The 18,911-nt window shown below is 38.8% G+C and overlaps 1 protein-coding gene across 1 annotated transcript in view; it reads left to right on the forward strand.

Annotated features, from left to right (window-relative positions):
• The window catches only part of Myrfl (myelin regulatory factor like), a 116,351-nt gene that overhangs the window by 88,800 nt on the left and 8,640 nt on the right, over positions 1–18,911 (forward strand). The window contains exons 16-21 of the mRNA XM_063255582.1: positions 3,595–3,758; positions 4,359–4,422; positions 8,783–8,868; positions 11,835–11,909; positions 12,010–12,062; positions 12,159–12,326. Of these exons, the coding sequence (XP_063111652.1) occupies positions 3,595–3,758; positions 4,359–4,422; positions 8,783–8,868; positions 11,835–11,909; positions 12,010–12,062; positions 12,159–12,326 (610 nt within the window). The remainder of the gene's footprint in view (positions 1–3,594; positions 3,759–4,358; positions 4,423–8,782; positions 8,869–11,834; positions 11,910–12,009; positions 12,063–12,158; positions 12,327–18,911) is intronic.

The raw sequence follows: 18,911 nt of genomic DNA on the forward strand, positions 1-18,911 counted from the left end.
ATACCATTTAGTGACTATTTAACAGCATGATGTTACTCATTGTTAGTAGGTGGGGAAATATTTTTTCCCATTTTTTTGTAGTGGATATAGTTAGAAAAAATATTATATATCATTTTTTCAAATAGAATATAGCAGGAATTGATTGTAATATTGCTAATTTAAGTTTAGTTTTGTTAGATTTTACTTAATGTTTTGAATTTATATTTCTTTTCTTAAATGATAAAAGCTGTGGTTCCTGACATAATTGCGTATTTATTTTAACCAATTATAATGTATGTGGTGCATGTGCATATAATCCATCACTACTATTACTAGCAATATGATTATTAAACAATTTATATTTTCTTTGCACATCATTTATGTTTTCTCCCTTTAGTATATACCCATCTAAGAATCATTAAACTACCACGTTTTGAAGATTTATTGTTTTGTGATACTTAGGACTGAACTCAGGGTCTTTGCCCTGAGCTATATCCCCTCCTCTTTTCTAAAAATGTTTTTATGTTGACATAGGCTCTTACTAGGTCACGAAGTTTCCCAGGCTGGTTTTGAATTTTTGATACTCCTGTGCCAGTCTCCCAGAAAGCTAAGATTGTAGGCGTGGGCTACCATTTCCAATATACTTTGAAGGCATTGAAAACAAGTACTCCTTGTAAGATTAAACTGGAAATTCAGTATCAAATTAGGTTTATTTACTTATTTTTGTGGGATGCTTTGGTTAAATTATATTTTATCTAACATACCCACATTGTCCTGAAGATAAATTATAAAGCAAGGTACATTCAGAGAGTCTGGCTTCAATCCATTTCACTCACATTTTCTTCTTTCCCATGCTGTGTAAAAATTTTAAATGAATTTTTTTCCTTTTTATCAGTACCGGGGATCGAACTCACGACTGCCTGCTTGCAAGGCAGGCGCTTATGCCGCTGAGCTAAATCCCCAGCCCTTTATTTTTCTTTTTCTAATGTAAGAAAATATGTGGGATTTTGATTTTTTAGTATTCTGTTTCATTTTAGACAGAAAGTAGAGTACCACACATGGTGTTCTGCACCTTTTTTCTAATCTACTACTATATCCTAGACTTTATACAGACACATCACGATTCCTCTTTACAGTTCTTATTACACTGCTGTGTGAACACTACAGCTTATCATCAAGCTCTTGATAATGAATACTTGAGTGGATATCAGTCTAGGATTTTTTTCTTACTTTTCTTTTTTTAAAATTTTATTTTGAAAGTAATAAAAATACAACAGAACAAGACAGAACAGAGCCGATGGAGACAATGCAGTGAAACTGGCACAGAAGTTCACAGTAGGATACTGAGATGGTGGTAATAGATACTATGATATATCTCGTTATCTTCACAATAGTTGTCTAGTCAAGTAGGTGTAAGTGAAATCAAACCAAAAACAGAACATTATAAAACCAATTGAGAGTATTGGATAGAGCAAAAGAAACATAACAAAACAAAACAAAACAGTGAAAACAACCTTTGCCTTCAAACAGAAGACAGAAGGAAATCCCCCATATTTGCTATATTGCATATGGTCATCCTCCCAAGAGATGCTGAGACATCTATCCCTAGTAGCTACAGGGTGGGGGAGGGTGTTTGATTCCCAGCTCGTGCAGGTAGGCTCCCCGAGCCACTGGTTCTCCTCTTGGCCCACTCCAGGGGTGCTTACCAAGAGAGCAGAAGAATAAGCTGCCAAAGTCCCACCATGGCCAGATCTCAAGAGAGGTGGTTCTCCTCCTGGCCCACGACGAGGGCACTAACCCTTTTTCTTACTTTTCCCCAGGGATTTAAATAGATTCCTAAAAAAGTGAAATTACTGATCCCAAATAAAAATAACACATATAATTTTGCTAGATATTAAAAAATTCTACTGTATAATAGTTTAACGAATTTGTGTATAATAGTTTAATGAAACAATAAGGTTTTCTGCTGACTTGTAATAAAAAGTGTTGAAGTAAATATAGACCTCAGTTATGAAGCTTTGTCACTTTACTTTCTAAATAGGAAAGATTTCTGCCTATTTGTCTAAACTGTTAACTCAGCACCTTTAAGTTCACTTTCCTGTGTTTTTACTGAGCTTTTGTCTTGGGTAAAGTCGAGTACTAATCACTGGTGAGATGATCAAGTAAGGGTTCAGGATGGCTGCCTTCCCAAACTCACAACACAGACAGGGAGGCAAGCATGCCACACTTGAGACAGGACAAATGGCCAAGTAATGGAACTGAGCATACTGTGAGGACCTCGTAGATGACAAAGTGTCATCTGGTGAGTGGCATCTAGCAAAGTCTTGGGCTTGATGAGACTTGGACTGACCTTGAGGACATTTTCATCAGAGGTAACTGCTAGAATAGAGGCTCACACATGGGGGTCAGAAATGCTCAGATTGGTTCATTAGATCACTGCGGCTGATCTGGGAGTCTGAGAGTCCTTCACGAAACACATCTGTCTTTAAACTACATAAACTCAGCCTTAACAATCTGTAGTGTTTAGCTGTTGATTCTTTGTGAGTTCCTGCTTTCCTGTGTTGGAAACGTTGAGTTCCAGTGTGTGTGTGATGAGAATCTCTGACACATGCAGCATGGAGTTTGACCTCCTGCCTATAAACACTCTTGAGTCACTGGTTTTGGGCTTTTCACTTTACAGTAGTAGTCTAGTGGACAAGACTCTCTGATACCCGGGGAGTGTTGCGAAACTTTGAACTTTTAAGAGGAAAGAGAAAAAAGAGAAGTCATGGGGTAAGGGCGTGACCTCACAAGAGTTTCCCAGTTTTTTAAAAAAATTTTTTTAGATGAGAGATAGATGCACACGTTCACATGACAACTGTAGAATGTGGGTAGACAAGGTCATGGCCTAACCTCTCTGGCTTTAGCTGGTTTCCTCTTTCTATGTGTCAGTGACTTTGTTTGAACAGAAAGAATTGTGTTTTTAAAATTTTTGTTTGGGTAAAAATGCTGGGTTAAAATATACATTGTATATAAGATGTGAAAGCAGAAATTAGCACCTCAAGGATTGCTCTCTCATTTATATATGAAGATACTGAAGTCTAAAATTCTTCTTACATTTTTCCCAAGGCCTCTCATTTAGTAGGTTGCAGAACTCAGAGGAAAAGCTCAGAGCTTCATTTCTGTCTCTTTCACTTGTACAATTTGATGCACAATTTTAACCGGGAAAGCTGGGATCATTTTTTTAAAATAGAGATTTAGTGATGAGCACACAAATCAACATTTGTAAGTCTGTTCTGTCTTTCTTTTTATGGGTTTTAAATATAGCATAATAGCCATTGAAAATAAATCTTTGGATTCCAAACTCAACCATATCCTTCAGCTCCAATCTGTCTCCTAAGTTACAAGGACATATTTCCCTTTTATTGCAAATGGAACAGAAGCAGTTTTACATCACAGCCAGCAGTTTAGCAAGACTATTTCAAGTTTCAAACTACTCTAGATTTATCTTGAATGAGCTTGAAGGTTTAAGTGTATAACCATTATCAATGGTGTGCTCTATCTTTGAATGGGATATCGCAAGTTTCCTGGTAGCCTCAAACGATAAATTTATGTGCCCTCTATTCTTTTTTTTAGGACCAAATCTTCATGGAAAATGTAGGGGCTGTGAAGCAGCTCTGCAAATTAACCAACAACCTTGAAGAAAGAATAGAAGAATTAGAAATATGGAATAGGAAGCTGGCCAGGCTAAAGCGGCTCAGTAGTTCCAAGTCCTCAGCCAGCCAAGCAAGTTCAATCAGGTATGTGCAGCATGTTCATAGAAGTTTCAGGAAAGAAAGAGTGGGCTCCTTCCATAACTAGATCAGACTGTACGGTCTACTGGATAACAAAATCCTTTTCCTTCTCTTAGAATATTTTAGAGCTCAACTGCCTTATGTAATAATTTTCTTAAATTTTTTTCTGCAGCTTCCTTAAAAATGAAACATGAGACATCTTTGTAATAGAAGTTGTTATACAAGCAAGAGCTAAATTTTAGCAAAAGAATGCCTTCTCTTTTCATAAGGAGAAGCCGTATTTCTTAGTGTAGAAAACAATGTTCAATTTTCAGGAGGGAAAAACTTATTTATTTTTATTAATTAAGGAAGGAAATAATTAAGGAAGGAAGTCCTGGGGTCTAGTTCTGAGAAAAAGAGAAATGTAATGGTAAATGCATTCATTTATGCTTAATAAAGGCTTTTTCTTCACAGAGAGATTCCAGTTGCTTTGTTTTATTTTTTCGAATTATCACTCTATTACAAAAGAAAACCATACTGCCTTGTTTGTGGCAGCCTGAGCTTTTGTCATATAACTCCTGGAAAGGCATGTGAATAGTAATCAATTTTCTCTCTCTTTTTTTAAAGCAAACTTAGCAGAGCTGTTAGTACATCTTCTCCAAGAAGGGCTATTCCCAAAAACTCCAACAAGGTAAAGAGACTTCAATTTATGAAAGAGATAATATTTTCTATGCAAAATAATGTCTTAGAAAAATTGATTAAGAATCTCTCCTCCATTTATTTGTTGATAGATCCTTTAGTTTGTTTGTCTTTTTTGAGACGGGGTCTCGCTGTGCAGTTCAGGCTGGCCTTGAGCTCACTTTCTAGCCCAGGCTGTCTCGAACTCTCAACAATCTTCCCACCTCCCAAGTGCTGGGATTACAGGCGTGAGCCACCACGCCCAGCTCAATTCCCCTAGTTTTTAATCCTTAAATACTCTAGGTGTTTACTAGCCCTTTAATGCATATTTTAAAAGAGTGAACATTTTGAGAAAGGTGTCCAAAACATATCCATTTCAGAAATGTTATCCTGCCAGGTTTTGTTTGTTTATTTGCTTGTTTGTATTATCCCTATCAGGTGAAATTCAAGAGTTTCCACTTGCATGTAGCCGTGGGCTGCAAAGTCCATGTGTATGGCCTGACTTACCTGATCCCTCATATTTGGCTTCAGTTAATCCTCAAATCTCGTTTTACACTTTGATATGTAATACTAAGTATGAAAATAGGAGGATAGATATTCACTTGCTTTCAAAGGTTAAAATGCGATGTTTTCATTAATGAATAAAAGCAACTTACATGACGTTAGTTAACATTTCTAGTAAAAAGTGAAAGCTAATTGTTTATTAACTGGAAGGATGCCCTTTCTGTTACAAAGATGTGTTACAGAGAGAAGCTGTTAATCTCTTCCTAGCTGCAATTCACAGACAGCTGTGAAACTCAGCTCATTCCCTCTGATCTATCACTGGCCAAGGGTGGCCTTTCAGAAGTGATTATGCATGGCTTTATCTGGTACCTTATAATGGCTGACCTGATACTCAGGATGCGGCTCAGTTTATTGTCTTCATGCAACAATATGTTAAACTATTCTAAAAGGATTCAGAAAGAGTTCAAAATTCTTCTACTAAAAACTAGCAAAATATGATGCCACCGAAAATCTTCTTGGTATACCAATAAAAACAAACACATGGACAAATACATTTGCAGAAGTGTTTTGGGCAATTTTCCCGATGTCACATTGGGAAACAGATTATAGTGTCTGTCTCACAAAAATCATTGATAAGATTGCTAAAGCTCTTTGCACAGTGTCTGTACAAACAAACACCAAATACTAAAAATGTGTAGGAGAGATGTCCTTCGTACTAACAATTTACAGTAGAATGGTGGGAATGTATATACATCCACAACAACCCTGATAGATGTAATTTGGTTATCTCCAATCTCTGTTGTTTCTACTTTACACTAGGAAAATAAAATTTTTCTTTGTTTTGCACTTATCTCAGGATATTAACAAAAATGTATGGTCGGAAATGTAAGCCTTGGATCTGCCTTCCCTGTATGTCCCCAGGGGCTAGCACATAGTGGACACTCAAGAAATACTTGTGAAATGAATATTTGAATAGAGATCTCAGTCTGAAGATTTTCTCTGAGGGCTCACAGTTTAAATAAAAACATTAAGTAGTTCAGTGTCTTAGATGTATGGATGAGGTGGAACTTGGGGTATGGTCACCAGTTCCAGAATTTATGTAATCATTAAACTTCAACACTTGCAATCTTTGTGAGGGGCCAACAGGAGGCCAAGATAAGTCAGCTGTGAAGCTGTGATCTCTGCTCCTAAGGAATTATAGGACAGCTAAGGGAAGAGGGGGAGAAAATACAAAGAACAGTTTTACCTAGATGTGGTATATACAGCAGAGTCTCAGTGCTGCAGGAATTTTGCAACAGCCTGGCCTGAAAGGCAGAGTATGCTTTGGCTGGAGAGCTGAGAATCCAATGAGGGTGAGGGGGAGAGGTTTCAGATGAAACCAGTGGAATTCTGGAGCTGGCTTTGTTGAGGGAGAAAGTGGAAGTCAGGGAGGATAGTGAAGATAAGGCTGAAGATACATGTTAGACTCTGATTTCCTGGACCGCCAGCTAAGGAGCTCATTTGCCAAGCCATGAAGACCCTTTCTATTGTGTTTGCTTCATTTTTTTACAGACAGGAAAAAGGAGGCAGTATAGCATTATATTTAATGACTTAGACTGTGGGACAAAATTATTTCATCTCAAATCATATCTTTGTAACTTACTCGCAGTGTGATCTTAGATGAGGAACTTAGCCTTCCTGTGCCTCCTTTTCCCTGTCTGTAAAATCCCAGAGGATGGTAAAAATACTCACCTCCTTGTAGTGTTGTTAAGGATGATTGTGAGGATCGTTGTGTACATTAGTATATGTAAAGCACTCAGAGGAGTGTATGGGTGCTAGGTATATATTGGTAGCTGTTAATGTTTTCAAGCCTTCTATTTTAGTCATTTGTGTATTTTGGTGTGTGTTAGACTCTTCCAGGGAACTGATAAAGTATAAAAAGTGGAGTGATTTGCTCCCCTATATTTTGCTTGGTAGGAGAGCTCAGATTTTTCTATGAAGTTTACTCTCCCTCCTATACCACCATCAACCACTAGGTGATCTCTGTTCTTTGGGGCCTTCTTGGGTCATTAAAATATACAAGGTTAGGTGGGGGAATGTATTCTAGAGTTCAGTGGGGGCTGCTAGTGAGCAAAGTGCTTGCTGTGGGCAGTCGATGGGCCTTATGAGATGGTAGAAAGCCTGGATAGGACCTGCCTTGACTTCCACACAGCTCCCAGAGCTGGTCAAGACACGTTCTGGAGGAAGATGAGTTCTCCTGATCTAGCACTCACCCAACCCATTAGTTAGTTCTTTCTTTGCTCTTTTTCTCCACCTCTAAGAAGTAGGTTATTGATTCTTGCTAAGGAATGCAGTAGTGGACTGAGGTGGGAAGACCCTCAGTGTTCAAGTTAGAACTCAGAGTATGTGGGGGAGATGAGGAGAAGGGAGAAATGAGCATAGAGAAATACTTGTCATTATCCCACGTCTCACAGATTCCCAGCCCCTAGTCCACTCCAAATAAGACCTGTTGAAACAGAATTTTCCAACATCTTTAGATTTTCAGTACACGCCATAGTATTATTACACATGTATGAATTGGAGAACTATTTAAAGTAATTGGGTATTAACTGAATCACTGAATAACTCTGAAAAGTAGGCAAGTATTATTTAGTATTCTTATTTTATTGTTTGGCAAATGAAGGCCAATGACATGTAGATGACTTGTTGAGAATCTAACTCCCAGTCTGACTCCAGGGCATAGGCCATTTTTTTTAATGCTTGGTCAAAGGATTTTGAGCAAAATAGTGGAGATTTAAAAAACTCTAGCAGCTGTGAAGTATAGGTCAGAAGGGGAAGCACTTGTTCTCTGAATACTATTTAACTGCAATCACTTCAATAAATTTCATAGAACAGTTCCAGTGAGATATAGGAATTATGTTAACCATTGACTTCTTAGTATTCAGACTGGTTTTCAGCGATATTTATGAATGATTGAGTTATATTAGTCCTAAGAGGTTGTGTAATTGTTCAAAAGTATGTGATTAATCTTACCTCATTTTTACATCAAAGAATTCTTTTTAAAAAATCAGACAGTAAACCCAAGAAATACAATTAAAGACCTGCTTAAAGGTATTTTGTAATTGCTACCACCCTGCTAATACCTTTCTGACTGAAAGCATGATTCTAGACTGCAGGAATCTCAGTAGGAAACTCATGTTTAAGGATCACCTTCAGTGGACAGAGAACCTTTTATCTGAATTTCCTCAAGCTTCACAGCTGGTCATCATGTGAAATTGATCCATTTTCTATGTACAATTTTTTATGTCAATATGTATTAGTAAATGTGTGTCGCATTTACTTCACTGGCAATTTCCTAATCTTCATATCTCCTATAGCATTGTGTGTAGTAGTGCTCAGTAAGTATTTGTTGAATAAATAAGTCACCAGCTCAGAGCTGTCCTTATAAATAGTCTGATGTATTATTATAAGTAGTACTTAGTAAGATTTTGTGTCACAAAAGTCTTTTCTATGATCTGTTACGATGTCTGAAACCTTTCACTAGGATTTACTTGTTCTAACTGGAAGACCTTCTGATTTCCAAAAGGATTCTATTAAGAGATGGACATCTGGGTCTGGCAGTGTCTTCTGTCATAAAACTGCAAGGATAAGTACCTCATGCAGTAAATGGCAGTGATAATTGTCCTGCAGGGTTTCAGGGAAACGAAAGATTGCTGCAGCCTGGGGTACCAAGGGAAGAGTGGGGCTTGGGGAAGACTCTGAATGAAAGAAGTAGAGGTGGAAACTGAGGCAAGCACAGGCAAGAAAGACCTCTGCTGGGAGCAGACCCCAGGTTTCCTTCTCACGCTTTTGTACTGAGTTGTCACTCTGCATTAACGAACCTTGTATAGGTTTATTTTTCAGGAAAAAAACTGTTGTGTCCTAACTGGATTTTCCAGACCATGATAATAACTCTAATCGCTGTGATGGCATTTTGGTAAGAAAAACTTCAATGTGCTCTAACACCACTTTTCTTCTTTCCCACCTTTTACTTCCCTGATATTTGAATTGGAAACTGACTTTCTATTTACTCTGAAAACTAGGAGCCTTTAACCAGGAATCTACCTTTGAAAACTAACTTAGAGCAGGGATGGTGAGTCTTTTAGAGACCAAGTGCCCAACTGCAACGCAAAACCCACTTATTTATTGCTAAGTGCCAACATTGCAATTAAACCTGAACACTGAGGTTTTAGTCTAGGAAAAAAAAAACCCAGCTCATACCCTTGGCTTACACAGAGGGCTGCGTGCCTGCTGCGGCACATATACCAGGGATTTGCACATCAGTGGCTCAGAATCTTTAAAACTCACAGTTTGGAGAAAAAAAGCAGGCTTTCTGTGCTTAAATATGAACTCATGGATTTTTAAACAATCAACAGTTGGGTTTTAGTACCAAACTAGGCGCTGTGCATGTGTTTATGTTTCTCTTAGCTTTGCAAATTATTTTCTCCAACTCTGTGTTTTCCTTTCTGTTTACTTGAGGGGCAAGAATAAGTAGGAAGTCATGTGCAATCTACTCATTAGGATTTTTTAGGGATGACTTTATACCAAAGGAACACCAAGATGGATGAAATGAACCTAATGTGATAGAAATTGTAGCCAAATCTACTGAGAAGTTAAACCAAGCAAAAGCAGAAAGCATCCTTATCCCTGTTGCCTGGAGCTGGGACTAATCTCTTGTTAGAATACAAGGGACCTTCTGGGACCTCTGGTCTTCAGGCTCCTGCTGCTGCCTTGGCGGCTAAGCCCTGGCCGTCTTGCTTGTTCTTTTTCTGGATCTTTAGAGACTCTTTCCTTTCAGATAGTGAAAGGAAAAATCATTTGTGATCGTAGGAAAGGACTGGCTTCTGTTTTAGAGAGCCAAGTTAGGGTCTCAAGATGCTTCCTGTTTTTCGATTCGCAGCAGCTTTCCAGTCTCAGAAGGCAGTGCAGATCCCTAGCCCCTTCTCTCCCCTCAGGATTTTCACTACATTGGGGTTGCCGAGGATTAAATTCTGGGTCTTGAACATGCTAAACATAAGCTCTGCCACTGAGCATGACTCACTGTTGCCCACTGTGGGACCGTGGCCAAGCCTTTGATGCCACACCACAAAAATTCCAGTAGGAGGCTTTGTACTTTTTCTCACCTTCCTAAGTATTTATCTTCTCCTACAGAAATTCCCCAGCAGAAGAGGGTGAGTGGCTAGTTCTAGCAGACACACTTCACCTTCTCTATATAGTGGGTTCCAACCCAAATGGAAAGGTGAAAGGAAATTTAGATCGGGGTGAAGAGACTGCTTTTAAAGATGTTTTTCAACTATTTTGAATTCCAAAATTGTTGACCACTACTAAGACAAAAATGGGATGTATTATGCTTATTATCTTGTTTCTGGGTGGTGGTGTAACTAAGAAGAGTCAAACCAGGGTTTGCTGTAAAGAAGGGAGCAGATGTCCATTTCCTTTGGGCCTAGCGCAGTGGTGGCATCCTATGGCACACGTGATGCAGAGGGCATGCAAAGCCCTCTCTGTTAGTATGCAGACCAAATGTATGAGTTGTTTTTCAGTATTCAAGTTTAACTGAAGTGTTGGACTTTGCAATAAATAAGTGAGTTTGGGATTGCAGTTTGGGAACTTAGTCTCTAAAAGTTTGCTACCACTAGCCTAGAGTTTTCTGTGCTGTGCCCTGAGGTATACACCAAAGACAAATCAGATTTAAGGATTAGTAATGGAGAGTTGGAGAAGGGGTGACACAAGAGTACCAAATAAAGAAGACTACACCACAGCAAAGGTACTCTGAGTTCTGTCTGATGCTTCTCTAGGCTCAGCATGCATTTCCCATGCAGGGCAGAGCCTGCTGGGCAGTCATCAGCTGCTGCTAAGAACACCAAAACTTCATTCTTCATGAGTGGAATTAAATGTGTGTCACATTTCTTTATGTACACTTAGTGATGGGAAATCCACCACTTTTTTTTTGTTTGTTTGTTTGTTTTTATCGGTACCAGGGATCGAATTCACAACTGCCTGCTTACAAGGCAGGCGCTTATGCCGCTGAGCTAAATCCCCAGCCCCTAATCCACCACTTTTGATGGGAAATAAAATGATGAGGAATTGACTTTGGACTTAAGGTGTGAAGCCCAGCTGGCATGAAGTCAAGCAGGTGAACCGTGGCAAGGCCAGCCCACAGTGAGACTACACTTAGCAGAATTCCCCATGTAACTCATGAGAGGGTTTAAAGAGAAGAACATGAACTGTTTGAATGCGTGAGCAGTGTTAGGAGTAGCTTCCAAATTCCAGAAGCTTTTAAGAAAAGCTTCTATTTGGAAATACAGATTCTTGGAAGGAAAGACATCATCATTATTTTGAAGTCATGTGGTGTGGAAATGTGTGCTTTATTGCATTTCTTTTCCTTCCTCTGCCCAGTGTGGTATATTGTGTTCTGGAAAGACAGGCAGCTGGAAGATGTTGGAGCGGAGGCCAACGACTTTGACATCCATTGTGGATGCTTCCTTTCATCTTCCAGTGCCACTGTGCGGATGCCCTCCACCAGTGGGTTGTGATCTCTGGCCTGACTCATTCCTGCACGGAGCAGAGGGCTGTCTCCAGCTATTTACATGCTTCCTCTTGTAATCTTCCACTAGTGACAGATGCTTTTGAGACAGCCTGCCAGGCCAGGGCCTGCTACGTGGAAAAATCCATCAGCATAGAGTACTCCAGGAGCTTCTGAGCTGCAGGGAGCTCAGGGCTTTTTCTCACTAGGGCAGAAAAGCCCGACTGTGCTGGTTTCCATGGTGTTTGTGCCAGCTACAGCTGCCCTTCCCCCTCCTCCCATCTGTGTGGCCTCTCAGAGTACATCTCTGGCCAGCTGGATGTGTGAGATATATCTGGAAACAAATCTGTCACATAATGCTTTTTTCCCTCCCTTAACAGTGCCTTGACAATAGTCTTCCTTTACATACTGAGCTTAAAAGATCAAAACCGGCATGTTTCAAATCTTCCTCCAAGGTGAGAATTCAGATCTTTTGTTTTTTGCTGAGATTTTTGTTCCTTTTGGAGAGGGGTTCATGGAGACATCTTTCATTAACTGTCTTGTCTTCTCCTTCAGTAATATCACAAGCTCTCCACAGGTGGTCCTGCCATCCACCACAACCCCGTCAGGTAAAGCTCACCTTCCCCTCAAACCCAGCTTGTCTTTCCCTTGGAACTGTCAACAGAAGAAACAGCCCTCCCTCCCCTCTGCTCAATGCCTCGCAGGGCCTCATACATCTCTGGCCACCACGCAGACCTCCTTAGACAGACCTGAAATTACTTTCTGTGAGATCCTGCCGTGTCAGGAAACTTATTGCTGTCCCATCTGGGTAAGAAGAATGTCTTCAAATCCTGAGCAGAAGCATCCCCAGGAGAAGGAAATGCACTGGACAGGTAAATAACGTTCAAAGAGAAACAAGCAAGGCTTTGAGGTTTATACTTGAGGTTAAATACTTGTCAGTATTTAGCTGAACAATTTGATAATGGCTTTAGATATGGTTCAACCTATCTCCTATTTTTTGAAAACACAAATGTACAAACTGGGGATCATTCTGCAATGTTTTGGTTGATTTAAGCCTGTAATTTTCACCAGGTGAAAGTGTCACATTGATTCATTGCCAACACAGATGGTAACAGTGGCGCAAGTGAAGCAATTATGTTCATGTGGGTTAATTTTTTGGATCACTTAGAATTTTAAAAATGTGGTATGTGAGCTCTACATCCAAACCAACTAGGGAAAAAAGTAAAAGTTTGGAAACTCTGGAGTGCAGGGCAAGGTTTAAGCCAATGAAAAATATAAACTTGCTTTTACAGAGTACTTTCATGTTCCTTTTAGATACACGTGTGTGAGTGTGCACAAATGCAGTGTTGTTTTTCACATAACAGTGGCTCCATGTTTAAAATATAAAAATTTGTTTGAGGGCCACAAATGTAACTCTTTCTGTAAGATCAAATACAATGCTTCCAAATATATGCTAATTTACTATTACATTTAGAAGTCTCTTTCTATACACATGTTACAAATATCTGAAATATCAATGATAGTACTAATAACAATACATATTAGCATGACTTATCTATTAGGATGCTGTCAAAACAACATCTCTCAAATAATAATGGTTTCAGAATTTATTTCTGACTCAATGTACATATCAAATATGGGTCAAAAGATGGTTCTGGGTCATCATGTCATTCAGGACCCAGGTGATGGAAATTTTGTCTCCAATACATGCTTCCAGAAAATCTGTAGTAGTGGGGGGAAAAAACCCCTAATCATCTTATACACTAGCTCTCACAGCTTCCTCCCAGGTGTAACATGTGACTTTTGAAGATATTTTATTGATCAAAGCAAGTCACACTGGTCATATCTAATTTAAAGACAGATAAGGGTGTACTTGGGAAAGATGAACCAAAACATTTTTAAACAGTCCTAATGACTGAGATGCAGAATATGATCAGTGGGTAAACTTTTGGGGAAATAATGTAATTTTCTTTCCTTTTGATATTGTTCCATATCCTAGTCTCAGACAAATAGCTCCTACAAATTATCATTGCCATTATCATGGATATAATGAGATACTTTATTTTATGCAAGGCATTCTCATAAGCAGCTTACATAAATTATTTAACCTTCACAAGACTAGAAGGTAGTCACTGTTATTAGCCTGATTTTTTCCTAGTAAAGAAACTGAGGCAAGAGTTTTCTCCCACACTTAAAAAAAAGGCTAATACTTTTGTCCTCATGAAAACAATGTTTGACTGAACTTGAGTATAGATGCCTCACTACAGAGTGAGGATAAATGTTCTTTTTGAAGAAAAAAGGTGGTGTCAGTTGTCATAGTCTCAATGTTTTTAACTATAAATTTAAATTATCACAAAAATCCCTGAAGCCTTCATCATTATGAAAGCACACAGAAAGTCACTTACTTTTGCCATCTCCCCTGAGGGTGTTTGATGACCTGCAGAGCAGTCCCTAGATGGGACTGCCCATTTATGAAAGATATACTGATAGCTATGGATATTAAGCAGGGAGAGGCCACGTTCTGGTCCATTCTTCATTTTGAGGGTTTGTTGGTCCCTGAATAAATTCACTCCACGGAGCAAGCAGCTTTTCGTCTGAGGAGAATACTGTGAAGAACAGCTGAAGGTTTGTAGCTGTCTTCTCCATGACAATGAGTGTCTGCTCATTTTATGTTTCCACATCTGGGGAAGCTCCTAGAGAAAGCTCTAAGCTGCCTGGTTGTGTCCAACAGGCAGAAATAGCAGCTTCTATGGCTAAAAATGTGCCTGAGAGTAACTGTACAGAATACAGAAAGTTTCCACTGCATGGTACTAGAAATTCCCTTCTGTGCTTACCTCTCAACCAAGTAGGTGTGTAGCCATCAAGATGTCCCCAGTGCAGGATATTTCTGGGGCTCTCAGGAAAGGTTTCCTTGTCTGTTTCTGGTACATTTTCCCCCATACCCATCCAGGGCACAGTACAACCCAGGGGCTCCAGTATGCACAAGAGGAGCTGGCGTGGCAACTATTATTTTCAATCAGATGTTTCTGAGGCATTAAAGACCAATTAAAAATTAGAGAGTAAAAATTTTAAAAATCCAAAGTTTAAAAAAGTTACAAAAGTTCTCAGGGGGATGCAGAGCATAGCAACAGTTTACTAAGCCTCCAAAAACTTTTGTGAGCCTCCTCCCCGAAGAGTGAGACACGGTAAATTAAGTAAAGGGAAATCAGCATTTTTATGACATGCTGAGCTCAAGTCATTATTTTTCTTTTGAATCTTTGATTGTGCAAGTGAGTGTACATGTTTTTAAAAAGTTACCTGCTCCCCAATCCTACCGCCACTACCCCAGCCTCCCACTTGACGGATTGAGTTGGACTAATCAGGAACTGGGAAGCATTTTTAGAATACTGAGTCTCTACTCTCAGGAACCAGCTGATATAAGGGACTGTATTTTAATCTGTGAGATTTTTTTCTTTTTTAAATACAAAGCCAAAAAAAAAAAAAAAAAAAAAGGATCTGTAGGGCTGGGGGTTTAGCTCAGTGGCTCAAGTGCTTGCCTGAGAAGCACAAGGTTGTGAGTTCGATCCCTGGTACAAAACAAACAAAGAAAAAGACCCTGTCTTAACCTCCACACCAATAAATAAATAAATAAAATTTTAAAAGGATCTGTAATTTATGTTCATTTCACTTTAGAGACACAGAATACTGAGACAAGCAAATGTCAAAAAAAAAAAAAAAAATGGTCCCCAGTGTTAAACAACTCAGCCATTGATCGGTGGAGCTCACTGACTTCTTGGTATGAGTCTGGTTCAGATAGAAGAAAGAAAGCATCCAATAAGTTCTACTGGAACTCAACCTTTACTACAGTTTTACAAGTAGGAAAATATCCACCCTCTACCACAACATTATGTTTTTCTAAGTTTTTGTTTTTTATCAGTACATATTTGCTGTACATAATGATTACATTTCTTGTGGGGAGTTGGTACATGTACATAACATCTCAGTTCTTTTTTTTTTTTTGTCTCTTTTCCAACTCTCCCAACCCTCCTCCATCTCTTGATCCCCTTCCCATTTGAGAAAGATCTATCTCCCTGCTTTCTGTTATCTACCTCCTATTTTTCTATGTATATAGGCTTTTCATGAAAAAGAAATCTTGTGTATTGGATTTATTTCACATCATATTATCATCTCAAGGTGCACCCATTTCAATACAAATGACTTCAGTTTATCTCTTTATGGCAGAGTAGTACTCCACTGTGTATTAATGCCACATTTTCTTAATCCATCATCTGTTGATGGACATAAAAGCTGCTTCCAAGATTTAGCTGTTATAATTGTGATGCTATAAACATGGATATTTATATATATCACTGTAGTGTGATCTCTTTAACTCCTTCAGGAGGATCCCTAGAAGAGGAACAGCTGAGTCAAATGGGATTTCTAGTTTTTGTGTTTTGAGGAATCTCCATATTGATTTCCACAGTGACTGTATTAAGTTACATTCTTACCAACAATACTGAAGGATTCCTTTTCCTGACATCCACATAAGAATTTGTTACCATTTGATTTCTTGATGATAGTCATTCTTTCTGGAATAACATAGAATCTCAGGGTTGTTTTGATTTGCATTTCTCTAGCGGCCAGTGATACTGAACATTTTTTCATGTATTTATTGGCCATCTGTACTTCTTTTTCTGAAAAATGTTTATTTCACTTGCCCATTCTTGCTAGTCTTTTATTTGGCAATGGCCTAATTTTTTTTGGATTCTTTATATATTCCATATGTTAGTACTCTGAGAAATAGCTGGTGAATATTTTTCCCATTCTGTATCTCTTCAGTCTTTTGGTTGTTTCCTTTGCTATGCAGGAAATTTTTAACCTCATACCATTCTTTGATTCTTGGTGTTATTTTTTGTGCCATGGAGGTTCTATTTAAAAAGTCCTTGTCTACACTCACATCTTCAAGAATTACTTTTTTGTCTTCTAGAAGATAGTGTTTCCATTTTAACATTTAGTTCTTTGATCCATTTGACTTTAGCTTACTATGTCATAAAATACATGGATATAGATTAAATCTTCTCCATGTATATAGATAATTTTCTTACACCATTTATTAAGCAAGTTTTCTTTTCTCAGTATATGTTTTTGAGGCCTTTATAAAAGATCAAATAGCTGAATGTGTTTGGGGTTTTTTCTGTATCCTCTATTCTGTTCTGTTTAGCTACCTGTCTGTCTTTGTGCAAGTATTATACTGTTTTCATCACTGTAGCTTTGTAATATAACCTCAGGTTGGGGATTGAGATGCCTCCTACTTTGCTCTTGTTACCCAGTATTGCTTTGTTATTCTCAGTCCCTCTGTTTCCCTGTGAATTTTAGCATTGTTTTCTCTAGCTTTGTGAGGAATGATGTTGGTAAGTTGATTGAGTTAACAGTAAACCTGTACATCAGTTTTGGAAGTATGGCCATTTTGGTGCTTCCTACCCAGGAACAGAGAATATTTTTCCATTTTCTGAAGTCTTCTTCAATATCCTTATTCAGAATACTGTTATTTTTGTTGTTGGGGCTTTTCACTTCCTTACTCAGGTTAATTTCTAATTATTTAATTTGTCTTTGTGCTATTGTGAGTGGGGTTGCTTTTCTAATTTCTTTCTCAGTGAATTCATTATTGGTGTTCAGGAACACTATTGATTTTTGTGTGTTGACTTGGCATCCACAGCAGGATATACTTTGGCTGGACACCATCCTAAATCTCTCCCCTTTAGAAGTTTCAGTTTATTTTATTGGGAGGTCTTATTTGTCAGTTGTAAAATGTATCTCCAGTTTTCGAATGGAAACTGCTGGGAATGTATATTAAGTTTATTGTGAATATTAGTAGAAGGCATTTATAAAGCAAGAGCTGCCTCCATGTGACAACAGGAGGGTTTATGGTTCTCCAATAATCAGCCTTTCAGAGTTAAGAGACTTTTTTCAGAGAAGTGACAAATTTGAGGTGTTTTGTAGGGAATTTTAAATTTATTTTCTGCTTTTTAAAAATCACTATCATAATTTTAATTTGCAAGATTATCTCTTCTCAGCCTCACCTCTTTATGATTGTTAAAAAGCACCTTATCCCATCAGATACTCAATCCTATTTATAGAATTCTCTATCTCCAGGAACCTGACTGCAGTTCTGTGAAAGTGAGGCAAATCTGCACTTGCATTGCCAGAATTTATGATGAGCCATTTTTCCTGAAAACTCAGTAGGAAAGTAACACGAAAAGTAGAAAACAGATAAGACAGAGAAGTCTTGGTTTCCCATCTCTGTGTCTCATTTGCCTTGCAAATTTATAGCCTTCTGTGGGAGCAGTTTTCAGCACAACTAATAGTAGGAGACATGCGCCTGAGAATTATTGGAATATCTGGAATTTAGGAAAGCTGGAGACCTTCTGGGCAGCATGTGCACTTATACGGAAAGTGAAGCCAAGGTTGATTCCTGCAGAAAATTTTCATATCTCAAGATCTGGTTCTTCTTCATAGAAAGCATAATACTCGGACTGGAGGCCCAGGATTTGCCGTGTGCTTCAGTTCTGTTTCCTCCCAGCTGCTAAGAGAGTAAAGGAGCCCGTCCCCCACGTCCATCCTCAGTGTCTCTCTGCTCTCAGGTCCTGGGAATTTTCCCTTTGAGTGTGTTCCCCAAGAGGACATATTTTTCTTTTTCTCTTTTCCTTCCTCTTTCCCTGAGCCTCTTCCTTCTCCCCTTCCACAAATATTTATTGAGCACCTGCAGAGGGCTCAGCATTGCCTGTCTGGGAAACACAGTGTGAACAGGGCAGTCTTCAGGGTGCTCCCAGCCAGCTGAGTGGGCAAGTAAAGGGGCACTTTGCCCTGGGTCAGGAGGCACTGGCTGGGCCGGAGATGGTTAGGAGCCCCTGTCCTGGGGTATTCTGCCCTGTTGTTTTTACTTGTTGACCTAAACTTCGGTATAGACACTTGAACATAGACTTCAGCAAATTTTAAAACGTAAATGCTAAAATGTCCTAAAATTCTCCTGTCAGATTTGCTTAGCAACCCACTAAATAGCTGCTTTCACTATCTGCTTTTAAAAGATACGTATTTTTCTCATAGACTTAACAATGATAGTCTAAACAGTGACTGCTTTCAAATTGCTCTAAAAAATGTCTTTTCAGCTATGCGAGGGGCCTAACCATTCCCTGGCACTTACCCCACACCAGTGATCTGATTTTCTTCAATTGGTTGCAACCTACTCTTTATTTTAAGCTTTAAAATCACTTCTTCCCCCTTATGGATCATATTTCGCATAGTTTCCAGGGTAGTACAATTGTGGACTCTGGAATCAGATTTTGGATTGGAAGTTCTCCATTACTTACCCACAGATTGTCCTCCTAGTGCCTCAGTTAGTTCATCTGTCAGATATGGACAGCCACTCTCCCAAACTGTTATAAAGCCTTTAGAACAATTTCCCATAAAATGAGTCAATA

The sequence above is a fragment of the Cavia porcellus genome, unplaced genomic scaffold (genome assembly GCF_034190915.1).
Source record: "Cavia porcellus strain 051 isolate PalLab524CR breed Dunkin Hartley unplaced genomic scaffold, mCavPor4.1 scaffold_8, whole genome shotgun sequence".
Taxonomy (NCBI): Eukaryota; Metazoa; Chordata; class Mammalia; order Rodentia; family Caviidae; genus Cavia; species Cavia porcellus.